This window comes from Ornithodoros turicata, chromosome 3, assembly GCF_037126465.1.
Source record: "Ornithodoros turicata isolate Travis chromosome 3, ASM3712646v1, whole genome shotgun sequence".
In the NCBI taxonomy this organism is placed as follows: domain Eukaryota; kingdom Metazoa; phylum Arthropoda; class Arachnida; order Ixodida; family Argasidae; genus Ornithodoros; species Ornithodoros turicata.
The window spans coordinates 54,077,943-54,098,662 of NC_088203.1; the positions used below are offsets into that span (position 1 = coordinate 54,077,943).

A 20,720-nucleotide genomic window follows, 5' to 3' on the forward strand; every position below is an offset into this window, starting at 1 on the left:
ACCGACGCGTTCATAACATCACCTACAATGCCCCCCCTTTTTTTTTCTTCTGATATTGCTGGTGCTTTTAGTGATTTCTTTAGCAATGTGCCAATTGATAACTATTCCGACGACATTCCTCATCCTTCGTTGCAGTCTCGTCTCCCGCAGTCTGCAACCCACTTCTCCATCTGAAGTAGCCACTATCGTATCCTTTCGTTGCACATCCTCTGGTTACGATGGAATACCTGCTTCGAGGCTTAAACTTGTTTATGGATGTGACTCCACCGTATCGCAAATCTTGCATTGAATTGTCGTGAATTTGCCAGATCACTTAAGCGTGCTATCATTGTGCCGATATACAAAAAGGGCGATTCTTCAGCTATTAATAAGTCTTCAGTAAAATAACTGAAATATTACACAGGCGTTTAATGAGCTACATCGACAAGCTGTGCCCCGGCCAGTTCGGTTTCCGGAGTGGTTATTCTACGGAGATCGTTGACCAAGGAGGCATCGCTCTGTTCTTGTTCGTTGGCTTCTCCAATACATTTAACTGTATAACTCTCCTAAACTCTCCGAAACTCTCCTAAAAAATTTAGTTGCGGTATTGTTGCCCTGCGTTTAACTTAATTAAAAGTTACCTTAAGGATCGATCTCAAGTTGTTAGATATCAGGATCTCTTCTCATTATTTGTAATATGGGTGCGCCCCGAGGGTCTATTTTGGGTCCGTTATTATTTTCACTTTTCATCAACGATCTTTATGCGCACATAGCCTATTCAGATGTTTACTTGTATGCTGACGACACGACCCTACTATTAACTGGCAAGGATATTTATTGCGTATCGGTAAAAATGCAAGTTGATATTAAGAAATTAGTCTATTGGTGCCGTTGCAATAAATTAGTTAAATGCCAGGAAAAAAGTGACTATGAAATTTCATTCTCTCAATCGAAATATAGTTCCACCCACATCACTATCGCGATTAGGTTCTTTGCAGTTTTGTCACGAAACCAAATTGATGTTACAAGCAATTGGTGTTGTAATTGATGAAAACTTCGCACATCAAACATATTGCTTGAAGGTAGATGGGTAGAAATCCAGCGAACCGGTAGAAATGTAGGAAGGGAGTTGCCTCAGGACAGAAGCCGCCGATATTTTGAACAGAGACTGTCCGTTCGAAATATCGGCGGCTTCTGTCCCGAGTCAACTCTCTTCCTATATTGCTCGAAGGGTTTCATATGGCATTAGTGTCCTTGTGAAACCACTTAAGTATTTTCCTGCATCCATATTACTTAATTTATATTACGCTTTCATACATTCTCATTTTTCATATTGCTCTTCTGTTTGGGGTATCCTACACAAGGGTCTGTAATACCCACTTATGTGTCCTGGAAGTCTTACAAAACCGTGCCATCAGGATTTTCTTTGGTTTGCCTTATTTATCCCATGTCTCATATCGTGAGACTCATATTCTCAGTGTCCAGGACATCATAACATATGGTGTTCTAGGTTTCACTTATCGTATTTTAAAACTAACTTTGCCTAAGATAAATGTTTTCAATTTGAATTCAACCTCGCGTACTAGGGCAGGAGCAGGTTGAACGTTAAATCTACCAAGGATCAGTACAAATTACGGCAGGCTGTCGTTTTGTGTCGTGGTGTATGTCATTGGAACCTGTTGCCGCCTGAATTAAGTTCTGGCAAAAAGTTCTTATTGAACTTTTAGAATGTATTGTTAATTAACAGCTCCTGATCCTTGTGTTCCCTGTCATATTTCGCGAATGTTCCGGTCATTATACGCGGCATGTTCAGCGCAGCACAGAACTGAGCATGGGCTCAATATCGCGCTCCGCTAGAGAGGACTCCCAAAACTACAGCGGTGTTTAGGTCCATATGATCTTGTCCGATGCTTGGTGGACGCTCAGTGTCAGCCACACTCTTTAGTCTGTACATTTTGCACTGCAGTTTTAGTTCACTGCGTGATGTGTATAAGCGGTTAATCTTATCGCGCGTGTTGTGATTCTGTTCCACGTGCCTACATGTCTGACCTTGATAAGCAGCGCCGCCTAACTGTGTATAAGATCGCGCTGTAGGTGGTTCTGAGTCTTTTGTACTTGCTACGTGGCTCCGAGCTGTCGGGCCATGATGTGCCGAAATTAAAGAACCTCTTGTTGGATGTTCCAAGTGTTCCGTGTGACTATGGACATACACAACATATATGGCGACGAGCTGGTGGAGCGGTACATCTGGCATCATGAACGTTTGGTCTGCAAAGGATATTCTTCATGAACACTAGTGACAGCAAGGGTTTGGTTCAGCAGCAGCCGGAGCCAGTTCCGACAAGCAGCAGTATGGCTACAGGTATGTCAGCCCTTGGCAACATTGAACCTTTCGAGGAGTCCGTTTCCGATTGGAAGACTTACGAACAACGCATCACAAGTTATTTGAAAGTCAACAAAATTTCCCCGGAATTAGAAGTCGATGCATTCATCACGTTGATTGGACCAAAAACGTATAGACTACTGCAAGATTTAGTGTCTCCATCGGAACCAACTTCAAAAACTTTGGATGAGTTAAAGTCAGCCCTACGAACGCATTTGTCACCACAACCATCAGTAATTGCTGAGCGAGCAAAGTTCCATGTTAGAAAACAAAAAGAAGGCGAAACAATATCTGAGTTCGCCGCTGCGTTGAAGCACCTCGCGCAAACCTGTAAATTCGGCGCAACTTTGGAAGAGGTGATGAGGGACCGCTTCGTGACAGGGTTGTCGCGCATTGATATTCAGAAATGCTTGTTCGCTGAAGATGAGTCATTAACCTTGAAGCGTGCACTGGAAAAAGCACTCTCATTGGAACAAGCGAGCAAGAATGCAACAGTCTGTCACAGTGATATGAGTGCTAACCAACAGATTCAGCGACTTCGGAGCGAAGGAAAAAACTTTCCGTCGAAACAAACAGTGTAGGGGTTGTTATCGCTGCGGAGGTGAAGGCCATGAAAGTAAAGATTGCCGATATCGCAACTTCGCATGCTTCAAGTGCGGGAAAAGGGGACATATTCAAGCAGCATGCATGTCAAAAGTGAAAGAATTGCGTTTTCCCAAGGCGAAGTCTGTCAAGCCCATTCGCAACTTGAGTTCAGAAAACCACGAAGATTCATTTTCGCACTTGCGTGCCCTAAAGGGTACGGCATCTCCCATTTGCTTCGACATGACAGTAGAAGGGCAACTTCTTAAGATGGAGCTGGACACGGGGGCAGCTGTTTCCGTAGTTTCGGAAAATGTTTACAAGGAACTGCTCCAACACAAGACATTAGAGCATATCGATGTTGTTCTCCGTACCTACACGGAAGAGGCCATAAAGCCTTTAGGGGTTGTTGTGGTCAACGTAGACTACAAAAGCAAACATTACTCGCTACCACTGCATGTCTTGGACAAGTCCGGGCCATCGCTGATCGGCCGTGATTGGCTGCGCCATATCAGACTGGACTGGAGCGTGCTCCACAAGCTTAACGCCGTAGAAAGCAGCAAGGCGTCGTGTACAGAAGCCGCAAAAAGACTGTTTTCGAAGTATTCACAGCTCTTCAACAATGAACTGGGATGCATAAAAGGAGAAAAGGTGCAGCTGCGTCTCAAACAAGGAGAAAAACCAAAATTCCTCAAAGCACGACCAGTACCATTTGCCTTGCGCCCTAAAGTAGAAAAAGAGCTGAAGGCTATGGAAGAAATGGGAATCATTAGCCCGGTTATGACATCGGATTTCGCTACCCCAGTGGTTCCTGTCGTAAAGAGCAACGGCCAAGTGAGGCTATGCGGGGACTACAAAGTGACCATCAACCCACTACTTGAAAGCGTGCAGTACCCGCTTCCGCGAATAGACGACCTTTTGGCGGACCTGGCAGGGGGCGTCAAGTTCTCTCGGATTGACCTCAGTCGCGCGTATCAACAGATAGAGGTTGATGAAGATTCCCGAGACTGCCTAACAATTAACACTACTCTTGGACTGTACCGAGTAAACAGGTTGCCGTTCGGCATCACTACAGCACCCGCGCTTTTTCAAAAAGTAATGGACACAATGCTCAAGGGGTTACGCGGGGTGACGTGTTATCTGGATGATATTCTTATCACTGGCAATTCGGAACAAGAGCACCTAGAGAACCTGGAAGCTGTTTTAAAAGTCCTAGTACAACGGGGCGTACGTGTTCGCCCAGAAAAGTGCGAATTCTTCAAGGAGTCCTTGGAATATCTAGGACACGAAATTGATTCTACAAGCATCCGACCATCAGCAGATAAGGTTAAAGCATTGTTGTTGGCACCGCATCCAACAGATAAGAAGCAGTTGAAGTCGGTTATCGGATTGATAAACTATTACGGGAAATTTCTACCTCGGTTATCGACGGTGTTGCATCCTCTGTACCGACTACAAGAAAAAGTGACTTGGCTGTGGGACGTGGAGTGCCAGCGTGCGTACTCACAAGTGAAAGACTTGCTCGCGTCATCAGCAGTGCTTGCGCATTACGACCCCGACAAACCCGTTCAACTGAGCTGCGACGCATCTCCGTATGGACTAGGTGCGGTACTTTCTCACGTGTATGACGACGGTTCAACACGACCAGTAGCTTACGCTTCTAGAACTTTGTCAGACTCTGACAAAGACTAGACTAGAAAAAGAGGCGCTCGCGCTTGTGTTTGGTGTTAAGAAATTTCATTTTTATCTTTACGGAAGGAAGTTTGTGCTTGTAACTGATCACAAGCCTTTGCAGTGTATCTTCGGCTCGAAGAAGGGGATACCGACGATCGCCGCAGCGAGGATTCAAAGATGGGCAATCTCGCTTTCTGCGTACGACTACATCATCAAACATTGTTCTTCGGAAGAAAACAGTGCGCCTGACTACTTTTCCAGACTTCCACTCCAGACAACGCGACAAAACTTCCGGGATGAAGTGGATTCGTTTTTCACGCTTTGGCTCGACACTTTACCAGTTACCAGCAAGGACATCGCAAGAGAAACGACGAAAGATCCTCTCCTTTCCCGAGTACTGGAGCACACCATGATTGGCTGGGCAGCTGAAATTAAGGATCCAAGCCTGAAGCCCTTCTTTCAACGCCGGAATGAATTGTCCGTACAGCAACGGTGCCTCATGTGGGGTCTTCGAGTGGTAATACCGCTGAAGCTGAGGAACAGAATACTAGATGAACTACACAGCAGTCACCCTGGAGTAATCAGAATGAAAGAACTGGCACGTAGCTTCATCTGGTGGCCGCATATAGATACGGATATTGAGACAAGAGTACGGAATTGCGACGACTGCCAACGTCACCGTAGCGAGCCTGCTGCAGCCCCTGTACATCCATGGGAGTGGCCAACCCAACCATGGGAACGGATCCACGTAGACTTTGCGGGACCTTTCCAGCACCACAACTTTCTTGTTGTAATGGACGCACATTCGAAATGGCCAGAGGTTTGGCCCATGTCGTCAACAGCGACGTCAGCAACAGTGGAAAAGCTACGGGACTGTTTCAGCAGGTACGGCATTCCTGAGACTATTGTTTCAGACAACGGTCCGCAATTTCGGTCTGAAGAGTTTAAGTCCTTTCTGCGCAACAACGGAGTTCGACACATAACATCGGCTCCGTATCATCCGTCTACGAACGGTCTTGTGGAAAGATTTATACAGTCGCTCAAGCAAAGTTTGAAGAAGAATCCGGTAGGTCCTCTTCACCTGAGGCTCTACAATTTCCTACTTGCATATCGTACGACTCCACACGCTACGACACGGGAATGCCCAGCAACATTAATGATGGGGAGACGAATTAGGACACGTTTGGACTTGGTGAAACCGTCAGTATTGTCTGAAGTACGTCACAAACAATTCAAGGGAAGTCTCCACCGACGTTCAGTGGTGCGTAACTTTTGTGAAGGACAAAGGGTGCGTGCGCGAAATTATCGCGGGCTTCCGAAGTGGTTATCTGGTGTTATTGTGAAGCAGACAGGCCCAGTGTCTTTTGTTGTACGAGTTGCTACTTCCAGGGGCACACTTCTGTGGAGAAGGCACCAGGATCAACTTCTGGATGCGGAGCAGGGCGTTCCACCTGGAACTACGTCCTCCGAAGAATTGTGGTGGGATTCACCTTTAACTGCTCCGGGTGATCGCAGCAACACTTCTGTCGTCGACGCAACGCAGCCATCTTCATCGGGAGAAGGGTGCCAAGGAGCCCATTCAGTTTCAAACGGTGAAAGAAGATACCCGCAGAGAATGCGGAAACCGCCAGACTTTTATCGCTCAAGTTAAAGTATCTCGATTATCGTTTTTTGTCATAAAAGTGTATAGTGTGGCATCACTACTATTTTTAAACTTCGAAGTAAGATGTTATAATTGAAGATAAACTACTTAACATTAACTTAACATTAAGAAGGGAGGAATGATGTGTATAAGCGGTTAATCTTATCGCGCGTGTTGTGATTCTGTTCCACGTGCCTACATGTCTGACCTTGATAAGCAGCGCCGCCTAACTGTGTATAAGATCGCGCTGTAGGTGGTTCTGAGTCTTTTGTACTTGCTACGTGGCTCCGAGCTGTCGGGCCATGATGTGCCGAAATTAAAGAACCTCTTGTTGGATGTTCCAAGTGTTCCGTGTGACTATGGACATACACAACACTGCGCAATCCTTTTCTGCGTTCAGAAACGACTTTCATGTCCGCAAGTGTACAACAATGGGTGATGGTTTCCGAGCGCCTTGAAGCTACTGGACAGATGCATTAGTGACAGACAGGCATAACTAAAACCAACAATATTGACATTTAACTAAAGCCCAAAATACTGACATGTAACTAAAGCCCAAAATATTCAGTCATATCTGAAATACCCACTTCGCTGCTGTGAAAGCGACGTGAAATTGAACGAACAATTGCACATTTGAATTTGTATGAAAGTTCAGCCTCGGTATAATCGTGTCCCTCAGTCCTCGGTACCGCGGGAGAGAGGGAGTAGAAACAATGTTCAGTTGGTTCAGCAATGGTTGGTTCATCAGCCACCAGCCTGTGCATAGCGACACGGTCGCAATAGACCTTTTTAGAAAAGCAAGCGCCACCTGTGGCACGCAAGGGCTCATGGGACCTTAGAGCGCCGTAAGGCATTGAGACGGCCAGAGGCGGACATAGGGGAACAACAACGTTTCCGGTGTGCGCAGCAGCAGCATGATAAACCGAAGCAGACGACAGCACAGTGTCCCTCAAAGTTCCCATGCTGCTTTGCACTACGCGCTTGTTGGCGCGCGCATCTTTTTAAAATCGTCTATTCTTGGCGTCAGTGACGTCAAGAGGGAGTATCATCACAACGCAATCTTTAGTAATTTCTTAGCAGTTTTCTGCTCAGGATACAGGAGCACACACGACGGGTGATGCGAGCGCCCACGAAGGTGCACATGAAGCGAAGGTGTCGACACAGAATTCCAGAATACGATGCTGTACAAAATGCATATGTGCTGTGCAACATACTCGGGATGCCTACTGTATTTTGCTCTGTAGTCTGGATTTCTGATTGGCATACTGCGGGAATGGTGGGGATCAACAAGCTCTGGCAGGAGGTAGTCGTCATTAAAACCCTGAAGGTGGACAACCATGTTGTCGTTACAAAAGGCGTCGTCCCTGTCAATCCTCTCCACTGAGATCTTGCTGGCACCTGTCCAGACTACGAAGAGGCAGTACTGCCGACCTGTCACATGGAGCTGGCCCAGGACTTGGTACCAGTACGGGTGCGTCCGCTTCAGTTTCAACTTGCTTTCCACCTCAGTGCAGTACACAATCTTCTTGGAGTGAACAGCCTCAACAAGAGTCATGTCGTATGCCGACGATGGACATTTCACTTCGACAAGGCCGTCGTCCGCAATCAGGCCGTCGGGGCTGGCTGCCAGAAAGCTACAGACCTTGTCAACGAAAAGACCGCACCGACTGACTTTTACTCCCTCGTGCTTTTCCAACTCCGCAATCGCAACGGGCTCATACCTCCTCCCGTGCCTCACTGAAGCGGTATCAATGTCACGGTACAAGATGTCCTTAACTGCACTCACACGACTTGTAGATGGGCGCATCCTGCATACTCTGCAAAAAAAAAAAAAAAAAAAGAGAGACGCCGTAAGCCGCTTTCTCCTTTCTTGTTTCCACCGGAGGCTCAGCGACGGCTGTATGGTGTCTTGCTGCAATGCGGCATGCTCCTCCTATTTTCAAGCTATTTTTTTTATTTATGCGACCCGTTGCGATGGACGTTGGCTCCATGTCTGTTCTTTGCGCTTGTTCCCCATAGTCAGCATTTCGGCGCTCGGGCTTCTTACGCAGGGCTGGAAGGCTGGCCTTCTTGGCTTTGATGTTGAAACGGCGCTTCGCCCTTGCCTCTTCGCGTGCATCACAACGGTGTTGAACGCTCGAAGTGTACTTCCCTGGCTTTGTTTGACACACCTCCTTGTGCACACGATGATGCAAACTTTCACGTGAGATCACTGATACGGCTGCGGCAAATACGCGTGTTTAGCAAGATCGCCGCTGACAGACGTTGATCCGCTTTCCCTTAACAAACTTCGCGATAACGGAATTTAAGTGCTTGGCGGCGTTATTGTCAGCATTCATCAACAAGCTGAGAGCATTGCCTTCAACACGACCTAGTGTGATTTCAGTGACTTAGTGATTGAGTGATTTCAGTGATCTCCAGTGTGATCTCAGTGCGCAACCCTGTTCTGCACTCATAAATTATTTCCATGTCCGCAAGCGTGCAATGGAACGTTTTGCAATTGAACATTTTCTTGCATTCCTGTTTTTAATACACGATTTCTAATGAGGCTAAACGCGATCGTCCCAGCGTTATATGGGGGAATGACATGCCACATTCTTCATCATTCGCCCCTCGACATGCAACTGCCGGCAGGTCTTGGACGCCATTTTTTGACACTGAAAATTTAGGAGTTTTACCATCGTATAAGCTTCTTCATATCGGAGGTTTTCGGTTGTCACCAGCCCGAACTCTGCTGACGGAGGCGCGCTGATGTGTCAAAGGTAAACTGTTTCTATATTGCCACGTATCATCTTTGAAGCGACCACACGGAATAGTAACAACGGACGGCGAGGCGTCGATCGACGGGCTGAGATCCACGACACGCCGCGCTGATTGGCAAGCGATCCTTCCAGAAGCATCTGCTCTTTCGCTCGCATCAATCTCAAGGACGGGCCGGCGGCCTTCCAGAAGCTTCGGTATTTCCTCCTCTCCACCGACGCGTGTTTTTTTTTTACAATGTTCACCGCTGTGTATAAAAGCTTGTGAGCTCCCAGTCGGAGCATTCTTTAGCGTGGCTCTGTTTGACATCTGCCGCTCTTGTGTGTGGTAACCAGCTAAGCAGCTGAATAAAGTGTTCGCCGATTATTCACCGTCTCGCTCGTCTGTTTTCATCCGTGGCATATCTGGTGGACATGCAGGGCACAGCAACAGAAGTGGCGAAGTTCTTCATCGAGAACATCGTACTACGGCACGGAGCTCCGATCGCCATAATCACCGATAGGGGAACAGCATTTACAAGCAGGCTAACACAAGAAATCCTTCGACTCAGCCACACCGCTCACCGGAGGACAACGGCGCAGGCATCCGCAGACGAACGGGCTCACCGAACGCCTAAACAAAACCCTTGCCGACATGATTTCGATGTACGTCGACGTCGAGCACAAGACGAAATACTGCTTTACGTCACGTTCGCCTATAACACGGCTGTCCAGGAAACAACGGGATTCACACCGTTCCGCCTTGCACACGGCCATGACGCATCGACTATGCTGGACGCGATGCTGCCCCACGAACCCAATGATGTGTAAAACAACGCTCTGGACTTCACACAGCGAGCAGAAGAAGCCCGCCAGCTGGCCAGACTACGCATTGTTCAACAACAACGCGTCGATGAAAGAAGATACAATTTGCGCCTACGAGACGTACGTTTCAATCCAGGCGACTTGGTATGGGTTTGGACGCCGATTCGACGACGAGGCCTGAGCGAGAAGCTACTGAAGCGGTACTTCGGTCCCTACAAAGTACTTCGACGCATTGGAGACCTGGATTACGAAGTGGTACCTGAGGGCAGCGTTCCCTCTCGACGACACCGAGGACTGAAATAGTCAACGTCGTACGACTCAAACCGTACTACAGCAGGAAGCGGTGAAGACTGGCTGGAAGGAGACAACATGACAAAAAAAAAAAAAAGGAGAAGAAACGGCATCGAGTCGATGCCACGTCTACGGAGGGGGCAATGCCACGAATCATCAGCGCGAAACTTCGAGGGCAGACACGAAACGGTATATCTCATACCGGCGCATGCTGAAGAAGAAGCAAGAAGCTTCCAGACACATCGCCTGCTCCCTGGCAAACGCACGTGCTGTTTCTAGACTTTTCGGCGCGACGCTTAAATGCTTGTGCGCTCCAAGCTGGAGCATTCATTCTTTGGAACGGCGATAGACGTGGTTGGCCTCTCCGCAGTGGTAGCAGAGCGGTCTGAAGTCGGGAGTCCGCCAAACGTCCATTTTGCGAAACGGCCGAGAGTGTGGCGGGACGCTCGGAGTAGGTTGGACAGGCCGAGGAGGCGTCCAACGGTTTCCGTAGTACGACGGACGAGTAGGTGGCACCTGTCTCAGAGCGGCGGCGTAGGTTGGTCTCGGTACTTCGGCGTCGGGGTTGGCGGTTGACGATGTCTGTATTGTCTGCTGAACCTCGTCCTTGATGATCGCACCGATCGAAGACAAATGATCTTGAGCCTTCTCAGGACAGAGGAGAGCTCGTACTTCTTCGCGTACCACCTCTCGAATCAGCTGTCTGAGCGATCCGACGTCGAGGCCAGCGGTCGTGGAGAAAGCCTCGTAGCCCTGGTGTCGTTGGTCGACGGTAGCACGAGAGAGCAGGGTCCTCTCAATGTGGACGGCTTCGTCCAGAAAAGCGTCGGTCGTGGCGGGTGGATCCCGGGACAGGGCGCGAAACATTTCTTCTTTTACGCCCCTCATGAGTCGCTGAACCTTCTCCTCGGATGCTTTGGGGACAGCTCGCCGGAAGAGCCGCAACACATCTTTGACGAAGCCTGTAACGCTTTCGTTTGGCAGCTGGATCTGTCTCTGGTGCAGATGTTCAGCGCATTCGGCTCGTTGTTGAGAAGCGAACGCCTCGCGGAGTTTGCTTTTGAAGACGTCCCAGGACGTGAGCGAAGTCTCCCGGTTCTCGAACCATGCCTTCGCGGTGCCTTCCAGGGAGAAATAGACGTTGACGAGCTTCTGGTCGTCCACGTCGACAAGGTCCAACCCAATCGTCCACGTCGTCGTAATACTCCCCGCTGAATGTCTTCGGCGACCGTGCAGGGGCTATGGGCGTTGCAACAGGTTGCGCCACTTGGGTACTGGTCTCCGCAGTCATCTTCTTGCGTTTAGGGGGTTCTAATGGACCGAATTCAGCAGGCAGACCAAGCTGTCTTCTGCTTTGTCGCAGTTGGTCTTCCAGGTCGTTGGACAAGTGATGCCCCGCACCTCCACCAGACATGTCACGAAGCGAAATGGGTCGGCGAGTCGTCGAATAAACAGCGAACGGTTTATTAGACTACTTGGTAGCAAAACACAAGAGTGATAGCTCTCTGAACACAACTGAGTCCAAAGAATGAATGCGCCAGCTTGGAGCGCACAAGCATTTAAGCGTCGCGCCGAAAAGTCTAGAAACAACACGTGCGTTTGCCAGAGAGCAGGCGATGTGCCTGGAAGCTTCTTGCTTCTTCAGCATGCGCCGGGATGAGATGTACCGTTTTACCTTGCCTGCCCTGGAAGTTTCGCGATGATGATTCGTGGCAATATTAAACACGTTCTGCATGTCACTAAACGCTGAAACTGCTCTTCAGGCATCATGCCGTTCTCAAGTACGGACTTTCGCGGTGTTCGCCATGGGAGCTGTACAAGAGATGAATGTGACTGCCCAGAATACATTTCTGAGACAGACGAAACTGGAAATCATAAACGCATATTCTGCTGTTACTGCGAGCATGGACCCGGAAGGCACTTGGGTCTTTCTAAAATCGGTAAGAATTTCGACTTAGTTGAGGCTGTCCTTTGTTCAATAGAAGGAGAGGATGACGTAATTTTTATGTGAACTATTTCACTGACACGTGAAGAGACACAATAGCATCATGCACATGTGTGCAGTGAACATGTCCGCCTAACGAACATGTTCCCTCATGCCGTGTAAAAACAACGCTTTACACCGCGTTAGTCGCAGAAGGAAGAACAGACATTGAGATGCTTGTTAAAAAGAAAAAGAGAAAGAAAAACAGTGTAAAATAGCGTTCGGAAGACAGCGAAAGGAAGTAGCAAGAGAGCAAACGACAAGTCAAAAGGGAATATGCTTTAATATCGTACATTGGAAATACATAATTGGATATAATGTATCAGCTTGAAAATTGCTTCAGGTGAGTTTCAGTGAAATTCATTGTCCTTCTACGAGGGCTATTCCGTCAAACCGGGACTTTCTGTCTCCTGAGTGTACACATGGTTCGAGTTACTTCTTTTTCGTCATTTCCACACGCCACAGACCTCCGCGTTCACCACGTGGTGGTCCAAAGTTTGCACAAAACAAAAGACACGTGCTGGACAAGACGGCAACAACGAGGTGAGCGCGCACATCGAACAGCGAATTGTTATGAAGTTTCTCGTGAATGAAGGCACAAAGTCATCTGAAATTCACAGAAGACTTCTATGAATGGCTCAGTATGGTCAGGATACACTTAGCCGCAGCAAAGCGTTTGAGTGGTGCAAACGGTTCCGGGACGGCTCAGAGCTCAGTGTCGGAGTTCATGAGAACATCACATGTGGAGAAAACTTATGGAGCGCCTGATCCTCAAGGACATAACATGTCGGATAACATGTCTCGAACTGGCTCGAAAGACAGACCTTTCTGTGGGAACGTTGAACACTATCATTCATTAACACCTCCAGCTTCTTCTTCTTCTTTATTATATGTTTATAGAGATGTTAGCCAAGCTAGGGTTAGTGCCCGTTGGGTTCCGAGGCAGCTCGCCGTGTTTGACCGGCAGAGAAGACTGGAAATCTCCCAAAAGCTAAGGCACCGTTTCGACACTGAAGGACAGCTGTCCCTTGATCGGATCATCACGTGCGATGAAACGTGGGTGCACCATTTCACTCCTGAGTGTCAACGCACATCGAAACAGTGGAGGCATCCGGCTCGCAGCTCCCGAGAAGTTCCGAAGCACCCCGTCTGCGGGTAAGGTCATGGCCACGGTTTTCTGGGACAAACACGGTTTTCGGGGCTGGCGTTGTTCATGTTGAATTTCTGTCCAGTGGTACCACCATCAATAGTGCATATTACTGCCAGGTTCTCAGGGATGTGCATAAGGCGCTGAAGCAAAAGCGACCGGACCTCATCACCAAAGGAGTCCTCCTCCTACAGGACAATGCACGCCCGCATACTGCGCATCTCACGACACGGAACTTGTCTGGGAGTTGCTGCCACATCACCCTTACAGTCCAGACCTCGCCCCCAGCGATTTCCATCTCTTCGGGCCACTGAAGGCGTTCCTTAGGGGCCGCCACTTCAGCTGCGACGACGACGTCAAGAATACGGTCCGATCATGGCTGCTACGCGCCGGTAAGCATGTCTACGCTGCTGGCATCCAAGCCCTCGTGAAACGCTGGGAGAAGTGCATTAGTGCAGCTGGAGATCACTCGCCTAACTAACTAACTAACTAGTCCTAACTAATTTCTCGCCTGTAAGTTCATTTTACTTTCGCGAAAAATGAAAAGTCCCGGCTTGACTTGAACACCCCTCGTAGAAATTCTAGAAGGTTATCTGCTTTGCAGCGTAACGATTTTGCCGTCCCTTGACTAGGTCCCAAAACGATGCGAACTTTACGATTATATTAAGCGACCTAGGGCATCTTCCCTCACGCCTAGAATATTCTGTCTGTTGATTTCATTGCTTTAATTAATGCGTTGAAAGTGACTACGTCGAAAGTGAACTTAAAACACGGGCGCCAAAGTGTAGGTGCATTCGCAAATAATTCCTTTCTGGCGCAGCTTCAAGCGAAAAGTTCACGGTGCGGTGGTCTATAGCGAAAGCGAGATTCATTGCGTGTGATAGAATCCCGAACTACGAATTTTTCTTTTAAGTTTAGTTAGGAAAGTAAAACAGCCTTTAAAGTTGAGCATCGCCTTCAAAATTTATTTCGCTCTGAGGACGCTTTCAAATTTATTCGGATGGTTATTCTGTCACTTGAGTGACTTGAGCCTTCTGTGTGTGGCGGAGCCGCTCTAAAGATTGTTTTGAAATTTTGTACCGAAAAATTGTTGTAAGTATATGTAAGGAAAAAAATTACTGTCTGTCATTTCTTGTGGTCTGTGTATACTGACATCAACGTCATCACCACGTTACACAGGTCCCTATTGAAAGCCAGTCACAAACGCTGACTTGCTGTTATTGTTAGTCATTTTGTGGCTAACTATAGGTCTCATCTCATATAGGCATCAGTCTCACAAATCAGTATTTATGAGCTGCATTTACTAGCGACCTGGTCCCAGAAATTGAGGTACGGTACCCGACATAGGATTACGCGACACAATATCGGCGTAATTTTTTTTCGGCGTGATACTGTGGTCGTCTACACGACAGGAGAAGTGGAAAACAGAAGAACAATCCGTCACTGCTTCTGCTTTCTACTTGTCCTCACGTGTCAGCGGCGGCACTGTCACGCTGAAGAAAAAGTACGACGACCCTTTAAACTTAACATAACATCCTTCAAATAAAGGTAACGGAAATATACTTCCTTAAGGGTACGATAGCTCTGATGGTTGTCGCCTGTGAATTGCCGGGGAGGACCGTCTTGGAGCACGGAGAGACCGGGAGTAGGACTCATTGTGGCCTCCGTACGTGTCCCCGATGGAATTGTGGTCCCGGGGCCTCTTGCCTGCCATAAGATGGTTGGCTACTGGGTTGTCGAAGATCAGAACCATTGTGGAAGGCCAGGCGAGAACACAGCGCGGGCTGGGCTCCTGGACCGCTAGCGTAGGGGATGCAGGTGGTGCGGTCGACAGCGGCGTACCGCGACCGGTACAGCAGCGTGTGGCTCGGGAACATGCAGCTGGTGTATGCCCGAGGAGGATCGTCGCGAAGCGTGAGGCGGCGTGACGCAGTGAGAGTGACCATGGCGTGGTGAGAGTGATGTGGTGCGGCAGCGGCCTCGTGATATGCCAGGTCTTGAATGCTGAGCGAAGAGCGTCACCGCCTGGCGAGTCCTCGGAGGAACTATGCACCGTGCATTCAGTGATGGCTTCCGGAGTGATTCGCTGGTCGTGGGAAAATTTGGGATGGGGAGGGGCCGAATTACGCCGAATGTGGTGCTCTTTATTCCGGTCACCAAATGTTTCTGACCACACGAGTCCTGACCTGCGATGATGGAATGTCCCAGCGGGCAGATGGTCGTGGCATCACGCTATGACGGTGCCGGTAGAACTGACTGGCAAGAGCAGTGGCGCGCGACAGCGCAAGCACGTCTTCATCGTCGTCCACGGGCCGCCACAGTAGTATCTCAGCGCCTGGTCTCTTGTTTGTGATGGAGGAAACTAGTACTTCGAATTCCTGGAAGAGGTGTTGTGCTGTCGACCATCTGATGACCCCTTGTCGTTCGTCCCTACGTGGAGTATGAAGTGCTTCATGTTCGGTGGGGCGGCGGTTACATGTGTCATGATGTCTCGTATTCTTGCGCCGCTTGAAAAATGTGTGTGAGATCCGTGCTCTCCGTGCGATGTGATGTGGATGTGATTTTTTCAACTCCAGATAAGTTGAGAAAATTATCTGGGATGAAGCCTGTCGATGATGCTATAGTCTATAAGATCCCGCTGTCGTGCAGGAAGTATTTCGTTGGTCTGACGGGGCGCTATCTCAATGAAAGAAGCATTCATATAATGTGGACAACAAAAGAGAAGGATTGTTGGGACTCCACTGCAAGTCATGTGGGTGTGCACCGAGGTTTTCAGACACGATCTGCGTGTCCAGGTCTTCTTGTCGATTGACACGGGAGATAGTGGAGGCAAACGCAATTGATAACTTGGGTGATGTAATGTGTGGCGACGTTGTCGACCAACGGAAAGGAGATATTATTTCTCCGGCGGAACGAAGTGTGACGGCAGGTTTTTGTGGGTTCTGTGTGGCCTTATGTGTTCATGTGCATTTTTCCAAGTGTTGAAAGAAAGCGCCAGTGTGTTCTCTTCTGTGTCCGTGTGTTTTTCGCGCTACTCTACTACAAATAAATTATTGTTGTTGTTGTTTTACGTAAAGCGGCCATAGTTGGGTTTTGCGACAGTGGTGGTGACTTTTTCCTGCCGAAGAAAAGAGGGATGTTCCGTGGAGTGGCTTGTGAGGGCCCCGTTCAAGGAGGTTTTATAAAGGATTGGTGGGCGAACTTGAGAGACTCGCCCAGTGGTTGGTCTAGAAGACGGCAGAATGTAAACACGAAGGGGATAGCAGCGTTTTTCCAGCCGGGGAAGTTTGTTTGTTTGGAAATTTGTTTTTGTTTTTATTCTCCCCTGTCAGTCCTCGTTGCAGTGCTAGCTTACTACGATAGGCTCTTGCTGAGCCCCAGACCGCGTCAGGAAAGCTAGGTTTAATTGCAAGAGGCAAAAGGATTGAGAATCAGACGACGTTCGCTTCCAGCCCCGGGGAATATATAGTTCCAGATTTTCGTTTGATTTCGCGTCCTATGGTCGTGCTGTGCCGCGGCTCCCGCGTAGACATACATTTCATGCTCCTTCTGCTGAGTCTTCCATTGTTGGGCTGCCGCATCGGCAACCCGGACAGAAATATCCTTGACTGGAAAAAGCCCGCGTTCTCGCGGCTAATAGCGTTCATTCATCTATTTCCTTGTTTGTGAAATTTCTACAAAAGATACGTATATACGTACAAAAGATTATGTTTATAGTTACATTAACACTATCTGCTCACTGACATATTCATACACATTACTTCTGCAATGTTAGTTCAGGTGTGTACAATCATGCACATGTCGTAATTTGCCTGGAGCACCTTTTCAATTGGTGTACTACCACCCCTGTATTGCATGCATGAGGGCTCAAGGAAAATAAATGACGATGATGATGCTTCATACGTACCTGAAAGCATAATATTTGCTCCTCAGGGTATATTTTGAAGAGCTTGTGGTACAATTGCGGAAAACCAATATTCTATTTATTTAAGCGCCATATCCGAGTGGCAGCTTCCCACCCAGCTTGCCACAAGTAAAAAAAAACAAATGGACAAAAGGAAAGATAAGGAAACCGCCTACCTGGACACGCTCGCACACAAAATCAAAAAGGATGGGTGTGAATCGGAGAGGACAGAAATGAAGTAACTGTGTGCTCGGGGCCGGGCCCGCAAGCAGCTCTTGTCTTGGCTCATTTCCTAAACCCATATTCAAGAACCTGTATTCGTGAGTCCGCCGGGCCAGACCGGGTTACTCAGCTAATTCCTTGCATTGCAGGACCATTAGTGGGTACGATCACGTGTCAACTTCATTCCTTGAGTGCTTGGAGAGGCTATTCTGTAGACAATACCGCACAACAATCGGATAAAGGTCCCTATCGGACGGCCTCCAAGGTATCCTCGCTCCTCACTTTGGGGATGGACGCTCGCAGGAACTTTTGGAAACTGCTCTAAGCATTATGTTCTCTAACACTGCACTGCGAACCCAACGATCGAGCCACGACTGTTCCGGCTACACATCTCGCGCGAAATCATTGCCGTATAGGTAGCAGCGCACCGCAGTAACGCCCCTATCTCTGAAATTTCTACCAATGCTCGTACCGGTACCCCCCATCCCCTTTGCAGGTCGGTACGCCCAGGATCAATGCCTGAGGCACTTACTCTGTGTCGTTGTTGGAGCTTCTTCTTCGGTGCTCGTGTACTCTGCGGAAGAACAATCAATCGATTTCAGTACACCTGAAAGATCCATTTGGCTTATGTCTCCCGACCATATGACCAGGCGCGAATCTAGGTGTGTCTAGGGGTGTACACCCTCCAAATTCCAGACTTGAAGATGCGGTTCAATGGGCAAATCCCAGTACGCACGTGTCCATAGCGGACCCACCCACGGGAAAATCCTAGATCCGCCCCTGCACATGATGGCCGCTTAGCTGCCTTTGCAAGGATCGCTGGTGATTTTATCTGGTCGTAATTGTGATTGTCTTTAAGTTGCGTTTAAGTATTGCTTTGATGACAAACAAACCGATCACATCGCCTTCAAATGTCCGCTGGCAAGTATATCTAGCAGTTTGCTGCAACTTTTCAAAATTATAAACTTAATCTTCGGTCGAAAGTTGCGCGCAACTAGCAATTGACAATACACTACACTAACAACTTTGCTCTATCCTTGGAGTCGGGCCCGCAAGCAGCTCTTGTCTTGGCTCCTAAACCCATATTCAACAACAACAACATGTCACCGTAAGCCCGCCCACCCAGACCGCATTAGGCAGCTAATTCCTCGCAATGCACGACCATTACAGGGTACAATCGCGTGTCTGTTCTATTCCTTGAGCGACTCGAGAGGCTGTTGTGTGGACAATACGTATGGTGCCACATAACAATCACATATGGTTCTCTAACGGTTCCCTGTTCCTCCTCTGGGGATGGACATAAGACAGACGTTCGCAAGAACTTTTGAAGCTGCTAGAAGCACTCTACTACTGCACTGGAAACCTTTTCACGATCGAATCGAGCCACATTACGACGACTGTTACTATTCTTCCGGCTACATATCTCGCGCGAAAAGCATTGCCGTATAGGTAGCAGCGCACCACGTTGTGGTTTCTGATGAAAAGAAATGAGATAAAATAAAACGATGCTAGACTCTGTTTCTGCTGTGTCATCACACTCTCTTACATCGGTCCTTGATGACCTCCTAGGAACAACCAAAAATTTATCGTAACGACATGTGAGAGTCCCATTTTAACCAATGGGGAGGGGGGGGTACCGTGAGTACCGATTTCGCCCTCCCGCGGACGTCCTGCCAGTCCCGGTGTGATAACCGTCCGATATCTCACGCATGACAATGTTTCTTAGGGAAGAGCCTTGAGGGCAGAGTGTTGGAGCGCTGGATGTGGCCAGCACCAAGCACTTTCGTGAGAGAGAGGGGGCAGGAGTCGAGCTTGTTATGGAAGGTTCGGGAAGGTTGGTAGAGTGGGGAATAGAGAAAAATGTGCTCTAGATCTTCAACAGCAGCGCAGTGCTTGTCGTGGGAAGAGGCAACTTGTCTCAAGCGGTGCTGTGAAGGCCACATCGAGGCACATTCGATGATCAAAGATGAAAGCCACTCTCATGTTCAACATTCGATGAACTAATTTGTCATCTTGACGAGAGATACGAGGGTAGTTCCATAAGTTTCCGGCCCGACCAACTTTTAATAGTCATAGAGACAAAACAAGTGTATCGCTTTACGACAAGAACTTCTACCTTAACTTCGATGCACTTTTGACAACGCACGGTTGACTTTTCAACCAGCATTCTTATACCCTTGAAAAAATAGTCCGAAGTTTTGTCCGCAAAATGCTGGAAAACTGCCTCTTGCACCTCACTATCGTTTTGAAATCTCCGTCCTCTGAGATCCCTCTTCAAGTTTGAGAACAGGAAGTAGTCACTCGAAGTCTGGACTGTAGGGTAGGTGGTGGATTTCTTCGAAGCCGCACTCCTTCAGTGCAGCCTTGGCAACAGAAGCCGTGTGGACATGGGCATTGTCCTGGAGCAACCAGACACCTCGACCCAACCTGCCGCACCTCTTTTCCTTGATGGCGTCTCGCAGTCGGTGGAGGAGTGAAGCATAATAAGTCGCATTCACTGTGGTGTTCCTCTCTTTGAAGTCGATGAGGATGATCCCGTGACAATCCCAAAATATTGTTGCCATGATCTTCTTTGTGGATTGTGTGACCTTGGCTTTTCTTGGGGGTGCTTCTCCTGGTCTGCGCCATTCCATCGGCTCCTGTTTCGAAAGGGGATCATAGTAGAGCATCATAGTCTCATCCCCTGTGACAATTGAATATTTCTTCCTCGTTCTCTTGACAGAGCTCCAAAAACTCTTTGGCACAGACGACGCGCTGTTGCAGGTCGTGGCACCCATCTCGCACTGACCTTTTTCATGTGAAGGCCCTCGCCGATGATGCGAAAAACGGTTGTTTTGGAAAGCCCCAGCCTTTCTGAGATTTCCTTCACCTTCAGACGCCTGTCGCTCAGGACTTCCTCCTCAACAATAGACAAATTTTCTTGTGTCACCACTTCCACTGGACGACCATCGCGTGGATCATCTTCAATGGACTCTCGCCCCAGCCGAAACTGCTTAGCCAAGTCTTTTACCGTTGTGTACGACGGAGAGGCCTCCCTGTACACGTTGTCCAGTCGCGCTTTAATTTCTGTAGGCGAAAGTCCCTCTTTTGTCAAGAATTTTATCACAGCGCGGTACTCGATTTGTTTCCATTTTAACTGAAGAGTGCACCCTGGCTGTTTGAAATCCCGCTCTCCAACCGACAAAAGCATGGAGAGGGTTGAAGGTGGTGCTCCTGCCCTCCAACAGATGGCGCCACGCGTCCTCAATCGCATTTTGTAATTCGCGCGCATTTTCTACCTCGGGCCGGAAACTTATGGAGCCACGCGGAAAGCGAGCGCTGGATCAACTCTGCTCAGCATGGGGGGGGG

At 48.5% G+C, this 20,720-nt stretch overlaps 2 protein-coding genes across 2 annotated transcripts in view; one reads left to right on the top strand and one right to left on the bottom strand.

Moving 5' to 3' along the window:
* The window catches only part of LOC135388476 (uncharacterized), a 120,715-nt gene that overhangs the window by 30,499 nt on the left and 69,496 nt on the right, over positions 1-20,720 (bottom strand). The window contains exon 11 of the mRNA XM_064618057.1: positions 17,904-17,945. Within this exon, the coding sequence (XP_064474127.1) occupies positions 17,904-17,945 (42 nt within the window). The remainder of the gene's footprint in view (positions 1-17,903; positions 17,946-20,720) is intronic.
* On the top strand, positions 1,762-6,553 carry LOC135387091 (uncharacterized protein K02A2.6-like). The gene is made up of 2 exons (XM_064616480.1): positions 1,762-2,341; positions 4,740-6,553. The coding sequence occupies exon 2, from the start codon at positions 5,028-5,030 to the stop codon at positions 6,267-6,269; it is 1,242 nt and encodes a 413-aa protein (XP_064472550.1). The 5' UTR covers positions 1,762-2,341; positions 4,740-5,027; the 3' UTR covers positions 6,270-6,553.

Excerpts from the sequence above, each read along its gene's own strand:
- LOC135387091 (XM_064616480.1), top strand. The coding sequence starts at position 5,028 with ATGATTGGCTGGGCAGCTGAAATTAAGGATCCAAGCCTGAAGCCCTTC.